The sequence below is a fragment of the Chelonia mydas genome, chromosome 13 (genome assembly GCF_015237465.2).
Source record: "Chelonia mydas isolate rCheMyd1 chromosome 13, rCheMyd1.pri.v2, whole genome shotgun sequence".
Lineage (NCBI taxonomy): Eukaryota > Metazoa > Chordata > Testudines > Cheloniidae > Chelonia > Chelonia mydas.
In genome coordinates this window covers 12196855-12224307 of record NC_051253.2, presented here as the reverse complement: position 1 = coordinate 12224307, position 27453 = coordinate 12196855, and the positions used below count along the sequence as shown (strand labels likewise).

At 38.1% G+C, this 27453-nt stretch overlaps 1 protein-coding gene across 7 annotated transcripts; it reads right to left on the bottom strand.

The window, feature by feature from the left end:
• Positions 1–1140: 1140 nt before the first annotated feature.
• On the bottom strand, positions 1141–27453 carry CTCFL (CCCTC-binding factor like). Of its 7 annotated transcripts, none has more exons than XM_043527583.1 (12): positions 23005–23110; positions 21913–22482; positions 21596–21622; positions 20365–20599; positions 18005–18175; positions 17372–17505; positions 15264–15384; positions 14106–14255; positions 11809–11969; positions 9134–9316; positions 6099–6222; positions 1141–3908 (listed from the first exon to the last, which is right to left on the bottom strand). In XM_043527583.1, exons 2-12 carry the CDS (start codon positions 22471–22473, stop codon positions 3751–3753), a joined length of 2025 nt encoding a protein of 674 aa, XP_043383518.1. In that variant the 5' UTR covers positions 22474–22482; positions 23005–23110; the 3' UTR covers positions 1141–3750. The 7 variants fall into 7 exon arrangements, with proteins under 7 accessions (XP_043383518.1, XP_043383519.1, XP_043383520.1 ...); XM_043527584.1 differs by having other exon boundaries at positions 23026–23078; XM_043527585.1 differs by lacking the exon at positions 23005–23110 and adding an exon at positions 22650–22670.

Here is a 27453-nt window from a genome sequence, read left to right as displayed (position 1 = left end):
ACAGAAGTTAAGTGTTCTACTGTCTCTTACACAGAAATGCTCTACTTCTGTTTATTACAACTGCTTGAAGTTAGATGGTGGCCTCACACTTAGCCTCACTAAAAATTATTTTTCTGATGCTCTGTCATGTTGCATTGCTAATGTAGGGATTAGCATTTGTAATATTGGTGCAGGAGTCATTCCCAACAGGATAAAAAAATCATTCCCAACAGGATAAAAAAAACCCCTAACAAATAAAACTCTCTCTCTTGTAAAAGTAACTCCCAACTTCTATCCAATTTTTGTTGAGACAGTTGCACAAAAAGTCTTTACGCTTTTTAGACTGAATTCGTACGTAGCATTAAAATAGTCTAATTTTGTGGGAATAGAATTTTTTTGCTGGTTAACTACCTGATTTGCAGATACACACATCTGTAATTGAAAATCAAATAACTACCATTTAAATTCTAGCATTTGCACTCAGAAGGGATTGCAAGTACAAAACTGCAAATGTAAAATTAAATGTGACTTTTGACAATTAGGCCCTTTACCTAAAAAAACTGTTAACAGACACCACAAGTTTTCTCAATAGCTCCTTGCGAATACACTAAAATACAAAATAAAGAAATATAAGACAACATTTAAACCATTAAAGCATTACAATCAAACTTTTAAAATAATTTTTCCTTTGGCCTCTTAAATACCATTGATCAATTTAACTTCTTAGGATTACTGCTGTGATCATATCCATATATTGTCTTAAAATCCACATATTTATGTACAGCTTTTTGATCAGATACCCTCAAAACTAGCATTTTGTAAAATGTTCTTCATAACCTGACTCAAGTCATAGGTACAAAAGTACCTAAAAGCCTGCATTCTGTAGTTCTTATTCAGACAGAACCACCACTGGTTTCAGTGAAAAGTGGAATTATATTGAATGGCAAAAGACTCCAATTAGGAACAGATGCCTCATGGGGTCAAAGTACTATCTTTCTATCTTCAAAAGCATACATTACTTTCAATTTCTAAATGGCTTAAATGATAACTACTTTGCGTTCACAAATAAGAGAAAATATCTTTTATTTCAAGCAGTCTGATTTTCTGGCTTAGGATAAGAAGAAAGCCAAATTACTCTGATTCAAAATAAACAGTTTATACACAGAAAATGGTCAAATGTTTACACAACAATGTTATGAATTTTAAAGAACGAAACCAATATTCTGATTTTCAGATGAAGAATGTTACCGTTAGTGCATGCTAGGCCAACAATACCATTCACACTTTCATTATAGAAACAAAACCATTCTTAAAACCTAGCTCTTGTTAGGTAATTTAAGTAATCAGCATTAACTATTAGCTTATTAGAAATGGATAAACATTATCATTAAACAAACTGCCATAGAATATGAACACAGACTATGAATCTGAACAGCCACATAACATTGTTATTATGGAACATGGGTTAAACAAGCTAGCAAGGTTAACTGATTCAAGTACACCGCCTTCCCAATGATTCTAAATTACTTACACTACAAAACTGGACGGGGTATCCAACTGCATTATCAAAGCCGTAAATACTGTAATAAGTAGTTATATCAGTAGTTGTTTAAAGATTTGATCCTGTCCTGTGGTAGCATGCATCACTCTATATCTCGTTAATTTGGGTACTCCAGTCTGAAAGATGATGAGTGCCTTTGGTGAGTTGCTCACCACCATTAACTCCTAGATGTGTGTTGGTGCACAAGAGGGTGAGATTGCTTTCCCACTTGTAATGGTAATGAGTCTCAGCATATCACAGGATCGGCCTTATTTTGAAGTAGTGTAGCTTCTACAAGCTATCTAGTTATACCTGCCATGTAAAGGACGGGATAAAGTTCATAACAGTATATTAATTGAAAATAAACATGCATGTATTAACCTCTCAAAAGTAATAAAAACATGTAAGTGTTCTTTCAGATATGAATACTTAAACTCAGTTAACCTGGAATGCACAGAACACAGAAGAATCTTATTGTCATGGCTACAAAAGCACTGTTAAAAGGATAATTAAAAACCTATAGTACATAATTAGGTCTACATGCAGAATATAAGTGGGGTATCAGTTTGAATTTACAGTATGTCTAGCTTTGTGTTAAAATATTTTTAAACATTACAATTAGGCTGTCAGCCAAATAAAGTGAACCAAATTCTGCATTTCTCCTCAGGCAAAACCCATACTGAAGTTATAATGATGATGTTTTGATTGAGTAAAGACAGCAGGATTTGTAACACTCATAAAAACAATCCAGATATATAACATACTCCACATCTGAAAATCAAATATATGTTGGGGTTTTTTTTAATTAAAATAAAATTTATTCATTATGACTTGTCATTAAAATTAGTTTTAAAAAGCATGTTTTCACTGAAAATGCTAGTATATATTTAAAGTATATATTTGATATTTTGAGCATGCTTTCAAATATTATTTGTAAATGAAAGTAAAAATGAGTGAATAATGCAAAAATTGGTTTTGCTCACTGTAACCAACAACAATGAATGGTACTATTTGTGATTGTCATGAAAACTAAGCAGAAAGTCTGGTATAAAAGTGGGGATTCCAACAAATTGGTAAAAAGCTAGAACGACTAGAATTTCATTGCTTTTACATACAGTATGTCCCATGAACACTGTTAAAATACTTTTCATGTTTTTTAAACATAAGCATACATTATTAGAGGCCTGAACCAAAGTGATTTAAGTCAATGGGAATCTTTCAAATGACCTTTATATGCTCTGGATCAAGTCCCAAGTATAAACCCATTCTTACAGTCATATGCATGTAGCTAAATACAAGATAGCTATTCAAAAAGCAAACTACAAGAAAACAGTTAGGAAAATGAAAATTGCTAGATAACATTCAATCACAGGCCACCTGATGGTCTTACTACTCTACTAAAGCTTTTCACACTATAGCACAAAGTGGTTATAAAAGTCCTAAAAATCAACAAAAAAATAAGGGGTCTGATTCTCCTCCCACCCTGGTGGAAAGCATGAGTGCCCCAACTGAGATCAATGGAGTTACACCTGTGTAAAACTGGTGTTAAATGGGAGGAGAATCTGCCCAAGGGCTTACCCAATTCTGAGGCTTGGTTGTTATGTTATAGAAGAAGTGTCCTTTTTAAAATTAAGAGATTAAAAGTATATATATATATAGTAAAGTTAATAACGTTACAATAAACTTAATGACAGGGTATCTGGCTGCATATCATGGTTCTCAGATTTATATAAAGATAAGTACTATACTAGGGTAAAACAGTACAGATTTGTTGAGATCTTTAGTGTTCCGAGAGAAGACCTAGCTATGTTCTTTGCATCAGAATAATATTGCCTTTCACAATGTGCTCACCATGAGGTAAATGCAAACAAGCTGAAGGTCACACAGATCTGGATCTGACAGGAGCACAGAGCTACTGAGGAATAAATTTGCTTGAAAATTGTATGTAATTCTGTAACTAAAGCTGGAAGAAAAATGAAAAGTAAATTGAATAAATTCAACCTACTTTTTTTCCATGGCCTAGTTTTAAGATCTGTTTTTCTTTGACGCTGATATGAACATGTTAGAACATATGTTGCTTCCATGTAACTTTAGCTAACAACTTTTTAGCAACTTTTACAGAAACCAATACCTTCTACAGCTTACTTCCCTTAACATGCTTACAAACTTTGCACTAGTATACAAACTGAGATTCTGTACATTAACGATGGAAATCAGAACTTGTGTTTGTATTATTTGTCCATCATGTTGAGGATCATTTCACAAGTCATTTCTGTTTTCTGCTCCCTCGGAGTACTTGTTTCTATTCCATATACGACAGGGACAATCTCACTGGCACAGCATTCCGTGTTCACAAAGGAAACATCTTGGAATGATCCCAGGTCAACAGCTTTGCAGAAAAATTAAACATCATAATTGTCAACGAGAGAAAGAATTAAATACTAAATGAATTTACCATTCTGCAGTTTCACTGTAGGGGAAAAAAATATTTTCAGTGTCTATAATGCACCACTACATTTTCTATTTTAAAGTCTCCAATTTTGGAGGATAAATACATTCTGTTATAAATGTCACCTTGCTACTACTGTGATTGTGTTCTCAACTTCGGTGGATCAATTTAGTTGTAATGTGCAATAATCAATGCTACTGAGTAGCACCAATGATTTACTAATCAGCAGAGACCTCGACATTAATTAACTGGAGACTTACATACTTCTCACATCCATGGCAGAATGATGAAGAGGGAATTCCTCTACAAAAATTTAAATTAATTTTCAACAGCAGCAGCAGAGCATGTTATTCATCAGCCAGAAAGACACCATAAATCAATTTTTAAACTTGAGCAAAAAAGAGTCAAAACTTCTTGTGATACTATGATCTTTCAAGAAGCCAATCACACAAACATATATACCTATATCTTATAGTTAATATTCCAAGTGTGTGTGGAAAACTATTCCTCTGCCCCTGTTCGTTCAGCCCCAAATACTAACTGTTGAAAAAAAGTAATTTGGACCCAGTGCTTTAGTGTGTAAGATCTGAGAGAGTCAAATAATGGGAAGTAGTTGCATTCTGTCTCTCTAGTGCTTGTAGAGACATTATTTAAATTCCAGCAAACTGAATTTCTCACCCCAAGAGCTGAAGATGCACAAAAAAATTCATAGTCTGCATGCAGCAGACAACAGCAGCAAAAGTCTACACAACGTAAGTATTGCAAATACAAAAACCGCAAGCAAAGCCTAGGTCTGGGTCTATACTGGCATTTCTTTTAAAATCTTCAGTCACAATCATTGCAGCCTTACCACTGAAAGGAGTGGAGGGAACACTATTGTAAAACCACCTGCTGATGACCCACCTTGAGATGTATTCATCAGACTTTGAAAAATTACAACATCACAATTATCATGATGTGAAATGTTATCCCAGTGGCATTGTCCATACAGGGGAAAAAAAATCAGTGTAAACTGCCTGCCAATATATTAAATACTGTGTTGCCTACTCATGCTTAGAAAGAGTCAAATTGGCCAAGCTTGCAACAGATCAATGAGCCAGTACCTTTTCATATTGGCTACCATCTTGTACTCCAGAATCTAGGCTTAAATTTTTTAAAAATTACTATATAGCCCTGATGACTGTAAAGATCTGATAACCTTCAAAATGTGAACAAATTGTAAACCAACGCAGCGTGATACACTACCTCAGGAGAGGTGCCTGAGCTGCTGGCAGGTGTTCTCTGTGAGAAGTTCTCAGTTTGGGAACTCACTTCCCCACCCTTGATCTGCCATAGCCCAGGTAGCTCTCCAGACTTTTGTTAAGGCTGCTGAGGAGAGTGAGAGAAACAGATATCTAGGGGTAATCCTTCTGTTCATCTTGTGATTTTTAATTTATGGGCTAGGAACCCAAAGTACTGGATGGGAGCCTATAGTTGTATTTTAAAAATAAAAAATAATAAAACAAATGTGTCCGCCCAAGCCTGCAGACAGCCTGAAACAATAGCTTTGAGGTGTGAACTGTCTTACTCATCTCAGTGGCACGTTAACTGTGAAGCCCAATTCTGTTTAAAATAGTCATTTGTACTATTTCTCTGATGACCAAACATAAGGTAAAGAAGAGGAATGATCATATTATGAAGACATGCTCAGTATACTCTAAGCAGCATTCTAGTTTGGCATCACAAATGGGAGGAGCTTGGTTTGTGGTACTCAGGAGTTTTCAATTTGGTCCCTATTGCCTGCTGACTCACTTATCTGCACAGGAGAACTCACTGTGGCCTTCATCTTCCTTGATTAAAGAACGGTGCTGTATTTTTGACTATTGCTGGGCAGGAAGACTGGGAGAAAACTTGCATGAGCAGGAGAACAGTGGCTCCAGAACAAATAATTGAGGAATGACTCTCACTCAGCTGACTGGGCTTTCTGACACACATAAAACGGTGTCTGAAACAAACATATATCTTATGTTAGCACTTAAATTAACCTCACTGTGAAATATGAATTAAACCACAGGATGAGATTCACAGCTTTAGCCATATCTGGTTGATTCCAATTTACTTGATTAAATTCTAAACTTATTAGCTGATTACCTTCTTGCTTAACATCATGTTTCAGTCTGTCGCATCTTTTCTTTTTGCCCTTGTTTCCTTTGCGGCGTGTAACAGCTTTTGCCCTCACCAATCCACAGCTTTCAGCATGCTTATGCATATTATTCTGATAGGACAATGAAGCACAGGCATATGAATGTAGTATTAATGCAATTATTCATTTTAACACAAAGAGACAAACATTTCAAGTTTCTAATATACAGATTTTAGAAAACTAGAAAAAAGGTCAATTAATCTCAATGACTTGCTGCTTATCAAACTTATCATAGAATATCAGGGTTGGAAGGGACCTCAGGAGGTCATCTAGTCCAACCCCCTGCTCAAAGCAGGACCAATCCCCAACTAAATCATCCCAGCCAGGGCTTTGTCAAGCTGGGCCTTAAAAACTTCTAAGAAAGGAAATTCCACCACCTCCCTAGGTAACGCATTCCAGGTTTTCAACACCCTCCTAGTGAAAAAGTTTTTCCTAATATCCAACCTAAACCTCCCCCACTGCAACTTGAGACCATTACTCCTTGTTCTGTCATCAGCTACCACTGAGAACAGTCTAGATCCATCCTCTTTGGAACCCCCTTTCAGGTAGCTGAAAACAGCTATCAAATCCCCCCTCATTCTTCTCTTCCGCAGACTAAACAATCCCAGTTCCCTCAGAAGTCATGTGTTCCAGTCCCCTTATCATTTTTGTTGCCCTCCGCTGGACTCTCTCCAATTTTTCCACATCCTTCTTGTAGTGTGGGGCCCAAAACTGGACACACTACTCCAGATGAGGCCTCACCAATGTCGAATAGAGGGGAACGATCACGTCCCTCGATCTGCTGGCAATGCCCCTACTTATACATCCCAAAATGCCATTGGCCTTCTTGGCAACAAGGGCACACTGTTGACTCATATCCAGCTTCTCGTCCACTGTAACCCCTAGGTCCTTTTCTGCAGAACTGCTGCCGAGCCATTCGGTCCCTAGTCTGTAGCGGTGCATGGGATTCTTCCATCCTAAGTGCAGGACTCTGCACTTGTCCTTGTTGAACCTCATCAGATTTCTTTTGGCCCAATCCTCTATTTTGTCTAGGGCCCTCTGTATCGTAGCCCTACCCTCCAATGTATCTACCTCTCCTCCCAGTTTAGTGTCATCTGCAAACTTGATCTGGAGGATGGTGTGGATTGCACCTTCAGCATTTATGAAGATATCGAACAAAACCGGCCCCAGGACCAACCTTTGGGGCACTCTGCTTGATACCGGCTGCCAACTAGACATGGAGCCATTGATCACTACCTGTTGAGCCCGACAATCTAGCCAATTTTCTATCCACCTTATCGTCCGTTCATCCAGCCCATACTTCTTTAACTTGCTGGCAAGAATACTGTGCGAGACCATGTCAAAAGCTTTGCTAAAGTCAAGGAACAACACGTCCATTGCTTTCCCCTCATCCACAGAGCCAGTTATCTCGTCATAGAAGGCAATTAGATTAGTCAGGCATGACTTGCCCTTGGTGAATCCATGCTGACTGTTCCTGATCACTTTCCTTTCCTCTACGTGCTTCAGAATTGATTCCTTGAGGACCTGCTCCATGATTTTTCCAGGGACTGAGGTGAGGCTGACTGGCCTGAAGTTCCCAGGATCCTCCTCCTTCCCTTTCTTAAAGATGGGCACTACATTAGCCTTTTTCCAGTCGTCCGGGACTTCCCCCGATCGCCATGATTTTTCAAAGATAATGGCCAATGGCTCTGAAATCACATCCGCCAACTCCTTTAGCACTCTCGGATGCAGCGCATCCGGCCCTATGGACTTGTGCTTGTCCAGCTTTTCTAAATAGTCCCGAACCACTTCTTTCTCCGCAGAGGGCTGGTCACCTCCTCCCCATGCTGTGCTGCCCAGTGCAGCAGTCTGGGAGCTGACCTTGTTCGTGAAGACAGAGGCAAAAAAAGCATTGAGTACATTAGCTTTTTCCACATCCTCTGTCACTAGGTTGCCTCCCTCATTCAGTAAGGGGCCCATACTTTCCTTGACTTTCTTCTTGTTGCTGAAGAAACCCTTCTTGTTACTCTTAACATCTCTTGCTAGGTGCAACTTCAGGTGTGATTTGGCCTTCCTGATTTCACTCCTGCATGCCCAAGCAATATTTTTATACTCTTCCCTGGTCATTTGTTCAATCTTCCACTTCTTGTAAGCTTCTTTTTTGTGTTTAAGATCAGCAAGGATTTCACTGTTAAGCCAAGCTGGTTGCCTGCCATATTTACCATTCTTTCTACACATCGGGATGGTTTGTCCTTGTAACCTCAATAAGGATTCTTTAAAATACAGCCAACTTCTGAAGATTGTTCCAGCAAAAAATTTTAAATTCCACTTTAAAGGACCATTATAAAGACTGGTAGGCTTAAAATCAGATCTACCATCTTTGTTTGATTCGTAAGTGAATAAAATAGTTTATAAAATATCAAATTTAAAAAGAAGGTAGGACCTGCTTTTGAAGCTACTATAATCACGAGTCCCAATGACAGTAACACTTCTTGTTGATAACACAGTATCCTGTGTGCTCAGGGAGCTGGCTGAGATACAAATTCTGCTGGTAGCATACGGTTTTGAAGAACAGGATTATTATTCTCTCATTCACTTTGCTAAAATATTCCTTGTATTTTCTACTTTACATATTTTCGCAGTTTCCTCTATTTGTCTTTTGGTACCTATCTAGGATACTTTCCAGATATCTACATTTGTTTCCTATTTGCCTTTTATTTTCTGTCAGTAGACTATTTGCACTTTCAATCTTATTAATTCCCAACTTGCATTGTACCAATATAATTCTTGAAACAAACACCTGGCCTTTTATATAAAGTGGCAAATTATCAGATGTATTAACCCTTTGATGTGAGATCTGGAAAAAGCCTATTGCTGGCTCTGCATCAAGGAGCTAGCTGGAGATTCAGTTCAGCCAGTAGACTGCTTCTTTATAAAAATGTGATATGTAGTACTTAACTAAAGATATCTCCCCATTGAGAGTCCTTAAAAGGAAGAACCTTACCCAGCGTGAATAGCCCTTGCCACATTTAGGGCATTCATAAACTGTTGGTTTAAAATTGGAATCATGGTGTTTCCTGAAGTGAACAGTTAGAAGCTGCTTCTGCCGGAAGCATTTGCTGCAACATACACAAGTGAAGGGTTTCTCACCAGTATGTGTACGCATATGCACAATCAAGTGTCGTTCCTGAAATGAAGAAAACAATGTTTAAAACATAACTAACTTTGTGACAAGCAAGAAAACTAGAGCCCAAGGTTGTTGCAGTTTCCTTAATTTGTTTCACAGAGCACAGGTATTGAAGAACATGTAGGGTAAAATTCTGCTCCCACTGAAGTCAATGGCAAAAATGCCACTGACTTGAATAGGACCAGGATTTTACCCCACATGTACCATAACTTGGAGAACAGTGATCCCTGAAATAAGATGTTACGGGCTGAGTACTGAGATTTAGTTTGTATTTTACTAAATCTTTCACTTTACCAGAATATTCAAGAGCGTCAATTATTTTACTGTGCAACGTTTTAAAGAATGGTTGGAACAAAACAAACCTTTCCAGAAAAATGAGAGAATAAGTTAACGGTTTTGATTTTTTTAAAATGTTATTTTCTAGAGTTGGTGGGTTCTTAAGACCTTGTCTCCTACTGTCCATTGGAAACTCCACCCCTGCTGAGTTTGCATTGCCGCGATGATGCAGTGAGATCCACTGATATGGATCATTACATGCAACTGGAGACGTGCTGAAGGAAATGGAACTCTGTAAGGGGACAGTCTATGCTAGCACATCAGGGCCTATGTAATGAACAGTGGGAAGGAATGACTAATAACAGTAACAGACAGGGTAGAAAAGATTGCTGCTTGTGGAGAAAGCACACCTTCATACTGCAGCTTCAAAAACCTCTTCAAGGTCTGGCTTGCCTCCTGCCCTCTTTTCCCCAGACAAGTGGACAACTGACTAGACAAGACAATGCCTGTGCCCTCCTTTCCTCTGACAAGTGGTAACTGGTGAGTTCAGAGGGCACAGTTGTTTTAATTCAACAGAAACTGATTACAATTAATAAGCTGTTGAAGTTATAAAGAACACGTGAAAACCCATATTACTGAGCTCTCAGTATTTTACATTTTGTTACCCTCTTCAGGGGAGCAATGGCAAGATAAAGCTATACATGGTTTTAATGGGCTTAAAAGCCCAGCCTTAAAAGTTAAATATCCCTTTCTACTACAGAGTATGCTTGTCTGATTAAGAATCCATGATTTTGATCCATATTTAGTTATCTTCTCCCTACATTTTAATGTCTCTTCCTGAGTGTGATGAAATCAACAGGCAGAACAAGTCACTAAATTTTCACACTTTTCCAATGAGAGTCCAAAAAGCACTTAGAGCAGGAGTGTCAATGAAAGAATCCTGTGTGTTTTTTATGAGTTCTTTTTAGAAAAACTTATACTACCATAGCATGTTTATTCCTTTGGCTGGTGAAGATTTTAATTGTGATAATGTATAGTACATACATTGCTAATGTAAGGGTAATAATGGAGTTAATAAACTGTTATGAACAAATAAATATTCCATAGAGCATGGCCACATATTTCAGCTTTTAAACATGACAGATTTCTAAATACAACTTAAGAGGATGAAAATTCATCACGTCTGGACTGCACATAATTCTCTAATCAGAGCATCCAATAATAAAAGTTTCTTTGGACTGAAATATAGTGTAAAATTCATCACGTCTGGACTGCACATAATTCTCTAATCAGAGCATCCAATAATAAAAGTTTCTTTGGACTGAAATATAGTGTAAAATGATTAGTCTAGAGTGTACGTAACTCTTTAATCACACCATCCAGGAATGAAACAAAGACTATAAAGGTTATATATTGGGATAAATATGTTTCCTTATGTTACGGATATAGCAAAAAACTTATGAAACCTATAGCATGATTTAATTCTTCCATTTTCAGATGTATGAAAATTCTTTCTAGAATAGGTATGAGATAAAAATATGTAGAAATACATTCGGATAACAAAAGGTCCACTAAGAAGTTTGTTTCAGCCAGGCCAGATAAATAGAGCCAACCTGATTGAGGGTATGAACAAAGCTGTGTAATGAAGTTTCTAAAGAGTTGTCAACATCTGTAAGATATGGGGTACATCTAATCTATTAAAAATGTAAATTCTATAAATAAATTAGGCAAGGAATACAGTATCCTATGTCAAATTACTTCTTATGAAAAATAACCTACGCTAGGAATCCAGTCTTTCCTGACATTTTATATTGCATGGCTTCCAAGCTACTTTTATAGTATATTGTTATTTGTTTTATATAAATACCAGTTCGGATTGAAAAAACTTTATTCTGTACATGTTGAATACTACAAATAAGATGATAACAAAACATGGTATTTGCACAATGGCAGTGAAAATAACTGCTCTTATTTCCTACTTTCGAACAAATCATGTCTGAATGATTTTTCATAAGCAAATAGTTTAAGATTTTTTAGCATTACTAATTTATCATTCATTCATAAACCAGTTATCTCGTAAATAAATATAAACACAGTATTTTAGCTAGACTGTGGTAACAAATAACTATGATCAAAGTAAATACATCCCCAAAGCCAAGCCTACCCCACAGAAATATTAGCTGAATAAGCTATCACACTCCAATTAATGTAAATACCTGCTTGCATGCATAACTGCATCGATCACATTTGAATCGCTTTTCATTTCTATGAGTTTTCTTGTGCTGAATAAGAGCATAGCGCTCATGGAAAAGAGCTTCACAATAACGGCACTTCATCGCTACGGCCAGGTAGGAATGCAGGTTCCGTAAGTGAACGCCTAAAACAGTTTTACAGATCATTACATTGAAAAGTTGTGGTAGCTGAAGATGGATTTCTGGATGTCCACAGATTCAGACAAAAGGCTAGTCTGTGCATAGCCTGGAACAGGCGTACGGGCGGGGGGGGGGGTTGTGTGAAAGAAAGCTGACAAGGTACCTTCCAGGCCTCCTACTACCTCTGTACAGGAGCCAAAAAACAGTCTACTAGCATCACCTTTGGGGCAGCAGCACAAAGGACCAGATTTTCAAAAGCTGTTTACGCGCTTAGTGGGATTTTCAAAAGCACCTAAGCAGTTTGGGCATCTACCTCCCGTTGAAATAATTCTGCATCTTTAGGCACCTAAGTATATTTGATAATCTGGCCCAAAATTGTATTTATTGTAATGTGGTACCTGCAGTATACGTGGGCTTTTTGACAATCAATAGGTGCTTGTTAGGTGATAATCTTTGAACAGAGACAAATTCCATAAGTAAACACCCTACCGTAGTTCTATGAATAGATATTTAATTGATTTCAATTTGAGTTAGGCCTTTAGTGGGTTTTCCAAATGTGCCTAGGTGCCTATCTTTATGTACCCAAATACCTTTAAAAATCTGGCCCTTTATGCCTCAACCCATCTCATTCAAGCACCAGGAGCCCACTATGGTAACATATTTAATCAAATCACACATTATATATATATATATACACACACACACACACACACATACACACACACACACTTACTTACACACACTTGTGATGAATGCATGAGCCTTTGTACAAGAAGCTGAGCAAATGTGCAGTGTTGACCCCAATCGGAACTTTCGGATATTCAGCACATTTGAAAATCAGGTTGGCACTTAAGTATCCATTTAAGACCCTAACTTTAAGCTCCTAGTTTGAAAATCTTGGCCATATGTATAAATTTGTTTGGAACCTGTCAGTTATATTGACTGAATTATAACAAATAGGTTGTATTTCTAATACGGTGGCTTGTTAATGAAAATCTGGTTTCTATGAGGTTTTCAAATTACTAAAACACATCAATTTACAAGTGAACTATATGGATACTTATAATTTTATTGGTATGCAAATGAAGTCTTGTTTCAGATACAGAGTCAGTATAATCATAATTCTCTTGGAAACTCATGTGGGTTTGTATTTGTAATATAGTAGTTTGTAGAACTCAAAATTTAATCTGCATATAGCCAGCTTCCATTTATGATATTTTAAGCAGAAATTTGCATATACACCAGCACGTAGTGATATTACTTGCAGGTGAGAAAAAAATCCATGGATTGTATAAAGAATGTAGGTATCTACATCAGAATATAGTGCTTTCTGCTTGATGGGAAAAGACCCAAAGAGTTAAAGGTCATCTCTATGTATTGTACACCATAATCTGTCATGTCACATAAATCTTACAGAACCTGAAAACAGATCTGCTACAACTGCTTAATGGAATTTAGAATTTCTATAGTACAAATATTGCCTACTAAACATATATGAACGCAAAATTAAAAGTTCATAAAGTGTATATTAATTATGAATGAGATTCCTTGTACTCTTTGAAGTCTCATTTGTAAATTGCTCCATAATTCACAAGTAAAGTTAAAAAAACATTCAAGGACAAATACAAATGTACAAGCTGATCTTATATATTCAAGGATATCAGTGTATTAAAAACATTCAATATATTTCCAGCTCCTCAGATTTCTGGTCTGACACCCACTTTTATTTCACGCTTAGGCTGGGGCTGGAACAGAATCTGGAAACTGTGACAGTCCCATCAAGATCTGCTCCTTCTGCCACACTGAGTTTCCACTCTGTGCAGTAGAGAATCTATGGCCTAGATTTTTGTTACGGCTGTCACTTTGGAAAATGGATTTTCTTAATGCCACAGGTATTTAATAAAATCTTGCAAATGTTAACTCTTGATGTGGAGCGTTATAACTATACCAATCTATAGCAACCACAAGATGGCACCACATCCCCTCAGCAGGAGAAATTCATGAATATTTTCTCCCTAGGAATAGTTTAGTTAATGATAAAAATAAGTCAAAGAACATTTTTATAGCATTATGAACAGTAAGAAAAGATACCAAATTCCCTATGCAATTGAATTCCATTTTTTTCTTAAATCCAAACTCACCCAAATCACTTTTTCTTGCAATAAATGTGTTACAATGTGGACATTGGTATCTGGGCACATTTTCACTATGCTTCTGTAATATATGGATTTTCATGGTACCACTTTGTGTGAATCTGGCCTGACAAACATAACATTCATAGGGTTTTTCTCCTATGAAAAAAGCATGAGAAGTTAGAGAATATATGTTCAGCAGCTCTACATATATATTTGATACAAACGCACCTCTCCCATGGATGTCTACGGCCCTGATACGGCATTGTGATCCACCAGCACGAATCTCTGTGCCCGTATAGAAAATCATTAACTTCAGTAGCTATACATACTGCATGATGTGTGCAGAGATCCACACTAGCTTAGAGCTGATCCCAGTGCAGGATTTTAGCCTACAGAAGTTGTGAGCAGAACTAATGACAGTACAATGCCATTTATGTAACTTAAAATATTAATTAGTTCGTTCTTCTTTTCTGCTGTGTTTAATGTAGGAAAATGCACAATTGCTAACACTGAACTGGGCTAAATTCTGCTCTTAAGCAGACTTTGTAATCTGTTTGTCTTCACTGGGATTCCATAAGGAAACAGGAGAGCACAGCAGGAACAAATTACTTTTGTTATTTTGCCATAAATATTAAAATAGTGCAAGTTATAATTACAGGATTTGCAGTTATTCATTTGCCAAAATAATTTACATGAAGAGACTGTATTTTTAGGAAACAGATGTGCCAGTCATGCCCACATTTTGGGACAGCTATTTTTTTGTAAACCCTCCTGACTGTCAGACACATGCCATGTAAAATTAACCAGGCCTGATACACAACTGAAAACTGGATCACAGAAAACAAGAGCACACAAGATAAGACATTGAACTTTTTATTTCATATCAGTAAAGGTCAGTTTAAACAAAATGAACACAATTAAAAATTGTTATAATCTGATAGGCCAAATTTTCAAAAGTAGTTTTAAAAACAGACCTAACAATTTTACATGAACATTTTTCCATGTATGTTCTTGTGACACACAAAACATAAGTGAAAAACTGTCTGCGTAAAACTGCAGCAGCAATTTCAGAGGCTGGATTGAGGTCAGCTTAAAAAATATAGTCCTACAGATTTACCAAAACTGTAAAATATATATATTAACCATTACATGAGTAAGTCTTACCTGAATGAGTTACCATATGTCTTTTCAGCTTATAGGTATCTTTGCTAGCATAACTACAGAGATAACAGTTATAAGGACGCTCTCCTGTATGTGAACGAAGGTGACGCTTCAATTTGCTTGCCTAGTGTAAAAGTCAAAAATTAATTTTAACACCACCCATATTAAAGGGACACTGTCAATTTAAAATCTAATCCATTTTACAGAACAAATGCAGTAATTTCAAGTTCTACACCCTCATTAAAACACCCTTTCAATTTTAGTGGATTTGCAATCACAATTTTTAGGGGTATTTTTAATATTCCTTCCCCGCATAGAGCGTTGAAGACCCACACAAACAAAAGGGGAAAACGACTATATCGGGGGAAATAGTGAAACTGGCCCTGCGTAACCTCTATCAAATGCACAAAGGCTAGGATTTTCAAAGCATCCTAATGAGGGCACCTATCTCCCTTAGGCAGCTGTGAAAATGCCAGCCAAAGAAAAACTGAAAATATAGAGAAAAAAATGGAAAGGCCAATACTAAGTAACATATTTGCTCATCTCATTGGCTTCAATCTGGCAAAGATTTACATACATGCTTAATTTAATCCACGAATAGCCTCACTCAGCGTCACTACTCAAGTAAAAATCATGGATGTGCTTAAGTCTGTGCTGCATCAAATCCTAACTGCATAGTAATAACTATCTAAGAGCTTCTTCAGCACTCACTCAAGCAAAACTCTCAGAAACTTCAATGTGAGGTTGTAATATTGTAATAGCAAAAAGTGATTAATAAGACCCTTACTTAAAAAAAAAGTACAGAGTACATTTAATATTTTTAAAAATCATTTCAATTTAGATTTAAATACTATTCAAAATCTACTAGCACAATACATGTGGAGCATTAAGGGACCACATTTTGAAAAGAGGAACAGGCAAGGTCTGTACGCAGTCGCAATTTGGGCACAGCATGTCAGGCACTTAATAGTCATTTAACAACATAACCGCAAAAACAGTGCACACAAAAAGTAGGTGCATGATTGAATGCTTACTATTTTCCATGTGAACCTCTGGCATTTTCTAGTTTTTATTTTATTTGACCCGGAACTACACTATAGATGCCAATCCTACAAACACTAAGCAAGTGCTTAATTTTATACATTAGCAGTAACAACTGACTATTACAAGCCTACTCATGTGCATAAAGTTAATCAAGTGCCTGTTTGCTGCATGACGTATTTACAGTGACCCTGATCCTACAGCCATTTTTACTGTTAGAAAATAACTAGAAAAAAATATTAAAACAAAATGTATTTGTTGGTATGTTTTCAAAAAAGGGTTTGATGAACACAGAAAATGTTAACTTAAAAACGTACAAGAGCTCACTCAGAAGAATGAGTGAGCAGACAAAATAAGAATGTGATGATTCTGAATAAATGTCTTTATTTTTTGAAAGGCTTCTTCATAAATAATGAAATTCATCCTCTACTTCTGAAAGTTTTATTAATTGGGCTTTGTGAAGGCACCTGGAGGTGGAGGGATGGAACTCACTCCCTCAATGTTTGGCCGGATCCTGGGGCTGAAAACTCAGCCCTTTGTGGCCAGGACAAGTTTCTGGGCCATTGAATCTGGAGATCCAATATCTCCCTCCACTTACACATGCCCCTGTGGCAATCTTCATGCCAATCTATGGGATCAGTGCAGAGCCCTCCTTTGTTGTGTGCAGGGACTGTAGCCGCTATCTGTGTGGCCACTGCTCTTCTGTGGAGGGAAGTAATGGGGTTAAAACGGTGGAAACAGCAATGCACAAACCCTCTGCACTAAGGAGAATCTCCCCAACCCAACCCAGTTGTTCAGTGTCAATACTGTAACTTACATATGTAGCCACATAAGTTCATTTACTGACCTGTGTATCTGCTACGGTTAATGAGTTTTGTAAAACTAAGGTAAATAAAGATAATATGAAGGTGCACCATTAGTTTCCAATCCTTCGAGCACTTCTGCTCATGAGTAATTTTATGCATCTGTGTAAAAACCTACTGAACTCACAGGATACCAGGCCTTTGTATTTTAAAACATACACCCCCGCCCCCTCAAAAAAAAAAGAGATTCAGTAGTACCGCACTTACTTCTACACTAGAATATTTACACATTGAGCACTTAAAGGGTTTTTCTAGAGTGTGCTTATATCGCCTGTGTCGTGCAAGCTCACCACTGGTCACAAATGCCATCTCACAGTCACTGCACTTATACGGTCTGGTCCCTGTAAGAACATATTATTTAGATTTTTTTAAAAAGGCATATCTGTATAATTTCTCAGTAGTAAATCAGCATTTACACATTAATGAAAATAGTTTTAATATAAAAATTGATATGAAATTTTTTTAGATGCAAATATTTAAAAACTATAAATGTATTACGAATGCAAGGTTTACGTCTTACACACCTATTTTAAAATATTAGGAAGAAAAAGGCCCACAGATATTAAAGGAGACAGACCAGGTCATGAGCACAAGAATTCGATATTTTAATTCATTTTACCTTGAGGATGGTTCTGTTGACTATTTTTTATATATATATTTTATATATAAACACTAAAGCCATGTTGTGTCACCGCTCTACATACGGAACTCCCAATAAAATCAATGGGGGGTTTAGAATGCAGATTGGTGGCCGAAGACAAGATCATTTCAATGCCACTTAAATCACTTAAATTCAATGCCACCAAGTAAAAGGAGCACGTTCTTACACACTAAGTATACCTGTATGTGTATTCACATGGTTACGCAGGAGAGTAACTGTACGGAAAGCCTTAAGACAGAGGTGACACACATGGGGTTTTTCATCAGAATGGGTTTTCATGTGACGATTAAGACTTGATATTCTAAGAGAGGTGAATGCGCACAGATCACAATGGAAGATCACCTTTTCCCCTATGAGAATATAGACATATTTAGGTCACATGAGCCACAAAACAATTATCTGACTTAAATAATAGTGCCAATTTCCTAACTAAACCTCCTAGATTAAGTAATAATACTTTGCACTTCTGCAGTGTCTTTCATAAGAGTACCTCAAAGTGCTTTCCAAAAATTAAGCCTGTCAGAAAGGTATTATTATACCTATTATAAAAAGAGTTTAGAGTGATTCATCCAAAACCATACACTGAGTTAGTGGTACAGCTGGGAACAAAATCCTAGAGGCACGACTCCTAGTCTAACTCACACCAATGGATAATCCTCCCTCCCTCGAGGGTATCTTTAACATTTAGCTCATCTAGACGCTTATATCCTGTGGAATACGCCTGTGATGTCAGCTTCATTAACTAGTGAGACAACCTCCTATACTTACTATAAAAGCCTAGAAATGGCAGATTAATTATGATTCTCCACATATTCAGAGGCTTGAAAATGCTAAGTATAGACAAAAAAACTATTATAGTTTAAAGCCCCTTAATCTATTGCTTGAACTTTAAGAATGCAAATGCAGCAGAATGTTGGTTCCTTAAGTGGTCAAAGAGAACTGTACTCCATGGTGATTATATAACACCTGCAAACTCACATAACAGAAGTAAGGAATTTCATTAGAAAATAAATTGAGGAAATGTGGAACATTTTCAGCTTTCAAGCAGATTCAGAGTTGCCAAATGGCACATAGTGTAATATACAGACAGCTTTCCTGGAACCATTATCTCAGGTCTGGGTCAAGCCGATTCTTTACGATGACCATTCAAGTTGAAGCCAACAAATATTTCTAGAGAATTCATGTGCCTGTATCAGGACATGCAGATACTAGTATACTTCAATGAATAACAAACAAAAGTACTTTATCATTATTTTATTCATCAGTTCATACCCACACAAAAAACTGCTTCTTGGAACCACCGATAGGCTCCTCCAAACCTGCAAATCTTGTAAGTTTGGCCACAGGGAGGCACTGTCTGGCATAACTATTAAGAGCCATCAAATCAGGGATCCATCTTATTAAGTACAGCAGACAGAAAACCTGCCTCACCAGCAAAGTAAGAACTTTGCTTCTTAGTCAACTTTATCTGTCTGCCCACCCCAATCTCCTGCATCCTATATTGCCTCTGTTGCTGTTAAGTGTTTTTGCCTGCAAACCACCCCTTCCTTCTGCCTTCTGTTAAGGACTGAGACGTGGTGGCACGGGGCACATGAAGTTTGTCACTGTTACAGAGACTGCTTCTACACCTGGAAAACTCTTATGGCTCACCAGACAGAAACTCTGCTCTGGCAAACCTTACTAGGTCTGTTGAACTGGAACTCCCATTATCACAACCAAAGAAAGCTGAAAGCGAAGACACGGATGAGAGCAAACTGAAAGCACAGAGGCAGCCAGGATGAGGGGCTGGTATGGTAGCAGGGGAACTAGATGGGACAAGCAGGATGCACATGGACAGGGAAGCCAGGATCGAAAGGGGAATCAAGAAGGGAGCTTCAGAGAATGGGAGTCATCTATGAAGATCCAGAGCTCCATCAGTTTCCATAGCAAAAAAAAAAAAAAAAGAAACCACAACAAACCCACCGCAGATGAGTTATAACAAACAGCTTTCTGTATTTTCCTCCACCATGAATTACCCTATTCTGGGCTTATACTTGGTAAAGCACTCAGTGCAATTATGAGTTTTTCTCACCTTCGAGTTTGTCGTATTGTAGAAGACTGAAAAAGTTATAATCTACGGATTTCAGAAGACAATGATTTTAAATATTAAGATTACCAAGAAGACTCTAAAGAGTACAAATCTCAGAATGATTTTACAAATCTTCATGTTTAATTATTAAGCATTTACATTCAACATTAAGTGGAAAACTCAATGGAACCTTAGCTATGGAGCCAGGTTTCAAATACTCCAAATTACTCAAAGTGCAGATGATTGAGGCAGTAATCTGAATAATTTCTCTGTTGAAACTTTACAGTGACATCACACTGATTAAAAAATTCTAAGCAGGTAAGGTCAGAAAAGGTTATTCATTCATTCTTTCACATTTCAGTAGTAGTTTGAACCTTAACTTAATCTAACCATAAAGAATGGAAGTTACTTACAGGACTTCAAACGGTTTTCTAAATATGAGCTACAAATACTGCATCGTCAACTTTTTACCTTTTTTCCTATGCTGTGTGTTTGTTTGAGCTTCTAGAGTGTCAGGTTTTTTTATAACTGCTTCTTCTTCTTGCTCTTTGTGTTCATAGTGTGACACTGACATATCATCTTTGGCTTTACAGCTCAAGATCTTTGCTTTCTCAACACTGAAAATGTCCTTTTCTCTTCCCTCTTCATTTGGAGGCAGTTGCTGGACCTTACCTTCAACTGCATGTAGATCTTTACTTCTGTCAATCTAGTTTAAAAAACAAGAAGTTTTACATTTCATCAAGAAAACAAATGGTCTCAGTCCAACCATGCTTGTGGCAAAGCAGCAGAGGCTATCTGTACCAGCAAGCAGAATACAATAAACTACCCACCAATTAATTCTCATTTACAGCTAGTTATTTGGTACATAATCTGCAGGGATTTTGATTTGGGGCCTACTGAATCAATGAGTTTTGACATATACTTAAAAAGGAACAGGAACAGACTTTGGGGGACACAGTTTTCAAGCGCTTAGCACCCATAGTTGGGGCCCAATTTTCAAAAAAGGTCATTTAGGCATCTAAATTGAGCGGGCAGATTTTCAACTCAGTGGAAACTGCAGGAAGTTGAGCACTTCTGAAAAATTAACAGATTCATGTAAAGTTCCTAAACGGGAGCTACTGAGTGCTGAGCAATTTTTAAAACCTGGCCCTGAATCTTTACAGGTTTAAGAACATTTTAGATCTTCTTCTTGAGACTATAGCAATGAGACTATAAAAGTTTATATTTTCAACTTCTTTTGACAGCATTTTTTCATATAATTACTAGGACTCTACATTTCAAGAAAAAACAAGGAAAATAAATGTAATTTTTATAAATTATATTTTTGTAAAATTAATATAGGATTTATGCAGTATATTTGTATTAATTCCACATCATGTAGCAGTTACGAGGTATTGTAACTGAATTTTTTTAAACTAAATAGGTTTTAATACTCAGAGTGATCATTACTACTCCCAAGACTATAAAATATAATGCATCATCTCTTGAAAGGGACAATGTCTAGTATTTTAGGCCCAACATTTAAGTTTTGTAGCAAAATTTACAAAGCCAAGTATTTATAGCAATACTAGTGTTTTCATGAACTTTCCAAATAGTTTGTTCTAAGTGAAAACTAGTTGTGTTTGGCTTTAAACATTTCAACTTTCACACCCAAACACTACAGTATTATACTAATGTGTGAGAACCAGGAAAAGAAACCTACCAGCATACTTGTGAACATCTGAGTTAACTGAAATGCAAATAATGCAGAAATGAGAAAAATATATTTAAAAAATTCTTTTAGCTTTAATAAACTGTCAGTAATGTACATAGGAAAGATTGCTTTTTAATAATATAGGCTGAGATTTAAAAAACACATTTAAGGGATTTATATGTCTAAATCACTTCATTTAAAAAGTCACAGCCATGATTTTTATTTTTCATTTATATTTTTTTAAAACCAGATTTTAGTTTTAAGTCTACCAATATAACACTACAGACCAAAGGTTACCATCTCATCTTCATTGACAGTATCTCTACCTTAATCAGTAGCATTCCTGGGGGTTTATCCATGGACTGGTTTTCTTCATCTTTTGCCTGTACTTTTTCTTGCAAAACATTAATCTGCATCACCTCCACGTCATGAAATGTATAAACACCATCCTGTATACTTATTGCTACACCTGTGGGTAGATTCTGCTGAGCACCTACTCCCTGTTGCACTACTACCAAGGGCTGCAAGACACTTGCTCCTCGTTGTACTACCATGTGCACCCCACTCTGCTGCTGAATATTCAACTGACTGACCCCCTGGACGTCTTCTTCCCCTTCCTTCAAATGCACAGTCTGCAGCATTATCAAATGCTTTTCACCCTGTACTGGAGATGGGGACAACTCCCGGTTTCCTCCTCCTTCTTCCAGCAGCTTGGCTGGAAGGGCTCCATTTAGGCCTTCAGCATCTGGGTCACAGATGCTGTTTCTTTCCTTCACCCAGGATATCTTGCCCCCTCCGTCATCTTCTCTTGCCTTGTCCCAGGTTCTTTCAGCACCTTTTATTTTGGTGAACAGCTCAGGCAGGGCTGAGTCCTGAGAGGCCATCATTAAACAAACCTGTCCCAAGAGACAGCAATGAAAGCTACTAAGGCACCCCATCGCCTTTAAATTCAGCCCACACCAACTCCACATGCTGCCCTAACCCGCACCACTTCCGCTCCTTAATACCCTCCCCCCCCCCCCCCCGAAACCTTCGGCTAAAATCCTGGTCCCCCAAAACCTACCTCCACTGTCCACACACTGGGAAAATATTCCCCACGACCCTTCCAGAGCGGCCCTTTTCCCCTTAAGCCCCACAGCACCTCCCCCTCCAATAACCCCCCCACCCTCCATTAATCACCCCCATGGCACCCCTCAAGCACCTATCCCCACATACTCCCCCCCATATAGCCTGATATGGGCTACCCCCCAAGAAACCTCCCTCCCGCCCTACTCCTCAACCCCCTGCCTTCCCCAGAAGCTCCCCAAACCCACCCACTCCAACCAACCCCCCACCCTAGTGACCCAGCTGCCCTTCCCCACAATCCCCCTGAAGCTGCACTAGCCCCCGAAACCCGCTGCCGCGCGGGGAGCCCTCACGCTGCGGCTTCCAGCCCCGACCTCCAGGGGCGGCCGCCGCCCTGCCCTCGGCCCCGCGCTCCCCCCAGCGGCCGGCCCGGCGGGCTCCGCGGAGAGCAGGAGCAGCGCAGAGCGGGCGCGCGGCCGGCGCACGTGACTGCGCGGCCGGCCGCGAAGCGGGCTCCGAGGCCCGCGGGGGAGGGGCGACGAGAAGAGCCCCTCCCCCACTGGAAAGGGACGGGGACCCCTTCCCCACACACACTCCTCACCCCTGCAAGGGAACAAGGGGCCGCCCTTAAGTACCTCACTCCTTCCCCCACTGCAGGGACAGTGGGACCTCCACTGGCCTGAGATCCGGGGCTCCGTCCTCCAGCAGCGGGGACTGAGGCCTGAGCTCTCTTGCCTGAGGAGGGAACCAACCCCCTCCACTTCATTTCCATCACAAGGGGCAAGATGGAAAAAGCCCGGTGCCAGAGCCCCCCTAGCAGTGTACTGGCAGGGTAGGGTGGAGAGCCTATCTCCATGTCATTTGCAGTCTGACCCGTCGGAGAAAGTCCCTGTGTCACCATAGCGTTCAGCAGCTAAGGAAATGAATGAGACTGGCCCAAGAAACAGACACGGAAAACCATGCACGGCAAAGATAGTTTAATTTATTTCAATTTCCAGAGACGGTACAAGTCAGGACCTTTGAGATTCTGACTGAACAGTTAGAGCCCTGCAAATCCATGGATATCCGCTTTGTATCTGCAGATATTTGCAGATCAGATGCCGATACACCTTTTGTATTGGCACAGGGCTCTGTGAATAGGAACCACCTCTTCACCCCATTAATGAAGATCAACAGCCTGCAACTGTATCCTAATGCATGAGCCTGTGTGACCACATGAATCTTGTCGCATGGTCAGAGCCAAAGTTTCCATTTTCCACTTTTATGCAGCACAGCAAGTTCCTGTGACTAGACAGTAAAGTCTGCCATAAAACCCCAAAATATTTAGAAACATTTCCCCTAACTGAGTCATAAAGGGAGATTTCTGAGAGTTTCTTTAATGTTCTTAAAATGTGCTCCCACTTCGTGAGAGTCAATGGAACAGCACTCAGTTGGCCTTCCTCTTCCACACTATTTAAAGTATTTACATACTTCTCTTATGGAAACACTCAGCCTAGCTATTATGCCAGCTGAGTGTTATTCAAGAGAGAGTTGACTGCTAGTAGTGTATCATCTCTTACCATCAAAGCTTAAGTATTTTACAAAATTGATTAAAGAGCTATAAGCATCATTATACTATTCTGTAGTTCAGTATTGATTATTCACCAGGGAACAACAAGTTTTTATGTTCAAGAGTTCTCTAAAGGCCCTTACAAAAATGTTTGAGATAAACTTGTAAAATTTCACAAAATAGTTCATCTTTTATATCCTTCAAAAACAACATTTTACAATCCTCAGGATAAACCATTAAAGTCTCATATTTTTTTTTAAGGCCCACTTGCTACTAATACTCCCCTAACATTAGATATCAGTGCAGAGGAAGGATTTAAAGATTCGCCTCTAACTTTTAAGATGACACATTGTAAAATGGCTATAGGTTAGCATCTCTCATGTCCCAGTCATGGCCTAGGCAGTCTATATAATATTCCACTAAACTGTTTTCACATTGATTGTCAAAACTGACAGGCTCAACCCATTTAAAAATATTGATTGTGATTGAAATTATTTCAGCACAAAAGCAGCCCACAGTGCATACCCTGGTCTACATAGCTGATATAATGGAATTTTGTGGACAGCCTACATTGTACTGTACCTAATATATACTACTGAATACATTTAAACTAATACACAAATACTTTTCAGTGTAAATCTAGCTATTATGCATTTCATTTTCTGCAAGAATATAACAAAGGCATAATTATTTGCTTCAACTAGTGCCCACAATGATAGATGTGGTATACAAACACAAAAGGAAGGCACTAAAGACTTCACAGTCTAGGCAGTGATCTTGTGACTTGTTGCAAGGGATCAGTCAGTGCCTGAAGTCCCATTGTTATCAGATTTCAGAGTAGCAGCCGTGTTAGTCTGTATTCGCAAAAAGAAAAGGAGGACTTGTGGCACCTTAGAGACTAACAAATTTATTTGAGCGTAAGCACGAAAGCTTATGCTCAAATAAATTTATTAGTCTCTAAGGTGCCACAAGTACTCCTTTTCTTATTGTTATCAGAGGAGCTCCACATGGGTGCAGACATCCAGGTTGCAGGATGCTGACCTAGAAAATGCACACACACAGAAAAGTGATTCTCATGACTTGACTGATTTTAGTAAATTAACCTTACAAGGCCTTGTTCTCAGAGATGCTAAGTTTCCATAGCTCCCATGCGCTCCAGTGGGTACTACCAGAAACAAAATACCTATAGCCATAAACTTGCAGAAACCGAACAGCTGTAGGGTTTTACCTCACAGTAGTTTTACAGTTAAATGTATTCAGGAATACACAGTGGCACATAATGTAGATAGTGGCTTTGTGATAATACTAAGTAGACCTGGGCAAAAAAGTAGCACCAAAATGGTTTATCTACTTTATTCTAAAATGGCGTACCATGCCACCCCCAACAGATTGACAGTACCTGTCTGTCCGTAAAACTTCGGTGTTCTGTGAAATTTCCACTGCAATTTTTAAAATTAAAAACTTATCAAAATACCTTTGTAAACAGTTCTGGAAACGTATCACCTTCTTTAAAAGTTATTGAGGATAACTTCCCTGAGTGAAGGCCCAGGGTTTTATCCAGATCTTGGTTCTTTGTTAGATTTTGCTTCTACAAAGAGAAGTGAGGAACATGAAAAGGGTATCTATCTGTTAAGTCTACAAATTCCCATCTCATCTAAAGAAAACTTCCAGGTGTAGACACCAGAAAAATTGACGACAGGCTACTTAATGTGCAAATAATTGCACAACTATTAAGTTATTTGTTAATAGGGCAACCCAAACCAAAGCAGTTATTTAAATATGATTATTTACTCCAATAATTTACTCCAATTTTAGTTGGGTATCAAATTGTTTACATTCAGTTGGAGTCTCTCAATACCACTAAAGATAATACACAGAACACCACAATGGTGCCACTGGCTGCATTCATAGATCATACTTCTTTCAGATTTTCTGTATCTCTTCAGGTTGCTACTGTGTATTATGTAGTAATAATAGGTAGTTGAAGGGCACTGGGGAAAAGAAGCTGTTAAAATTATATATCTTCCTTTAGGTAATTTTAATGAGTTTCTCTGCACTTGAACAGTCATCAGCACCTAAGTGCTCTCTTGCTTTGTACTTCTGTATTATTAATACCAGTACCATCCATGCAGTTTTAGTTAAGGGTCTGTCATTATTTCCATTACAATCTGATATTTTCAGGATTTATAACTCCAATTTAAAATATCAATTCAGTTCATTTTCATTGAATTCAAAAGAGCCATTTGATCAGTGATCCAAAAACTAAAAATTCCCTAATGAAGTTTTGACACAATAGACTGTAACAGCACCATTATGATCGTTATGGTCTATTGTGTGTACAATCTCCATAGCTAGGAATACTGTCTGTTGTGTCATCTGTCTATAAACTATAACCTGGCTTTTACGCAATACTCCAGAGGTTCCATTTCAGTCCGTGAAGTGAAGAATCTGCATTTATCTCGTGAACAGTATACTTTAAAAAAAAAACATTCTAATTATTTCGGGGAGAATAAACAAAGTATGAATCATTATTAATTAGGGAGTTCTTACCATATGAAATTTAAATATTTTTCAGACCTTTTTGTCAAAACAGTGTTGCATAAAGAAACAAAAAGTTCAGCTGTACAAATTAAGATAAATTGCTGTAAAGGAGCTAAGAGTTCATGAAAGTGAGTATATATACCCCCAACCCCCAAGATCTAAGGTAATTGGGTCAAATACTGCTCTTCGGTGCACCAGAGTAAAGGAACAATGTTTGATCCAATATGAGTTTTTCCTGCGTACAAACTGCACAGTTGGCATTCACTTTTTTTTTTTTTTTTTTGTATTTTGGCATGAGTTAAAATCAGAACATTAGTCCAGATTGTCAGATGTAATTCTCAATTGACTGTCATTTACAGATTTAATTGAGACTCTTAATATTAGTTAAAATGTATTTAATGCTAATAGCTTTAACACCTTCATCATCACATACCATATCTTGGCTCTTCAGAGTAATTAAAAGCCTTCCTTTTGGTCCCATTCTTCCACTTTAGGAAACAGCCACTGGTGATTGAAGAGCCTGTGGTAATCAAGAACCATTCTGTACATTTTGTACTGCTACTGCATGTCCCTAACATGGGCCCTAATCCAAGTCCCACTGAAGTGATTTGGAGGCTTTCCACTGACTTCAGCAGGTTTTGGATAGGGCCTGTGGTGTATAAATCTCTGAAGCAAACAAAATGTCTGAAGCAAACATTTTTGTTTCGTGACT

Excerpts from the sequence above, each read along its gene's own strand:
- CTCFL (XM_043527582.1), bottom strand. The coding sequence starts at position 22,557 with ATGTGGAGTTGGTGTGGGCTGAATTTAAAGGCGATGGGGTGCCTTAGT. Across the intron at positions 17,506-18,004 it reads CCATGTGAATACACATACAG|GGACCAGACCGTATAAGTGC; the intron begins GTATACTTAGTG and ends ATGTTCTTACAG. Across the intron at positions 11,970-14,105 it reads TGCAAGAAAAAGTGATTTGG|GCGTTCACTTACGGAACCTG; the intron begins GTGAGTTTGGAT and ends AAACTGTTTTAG.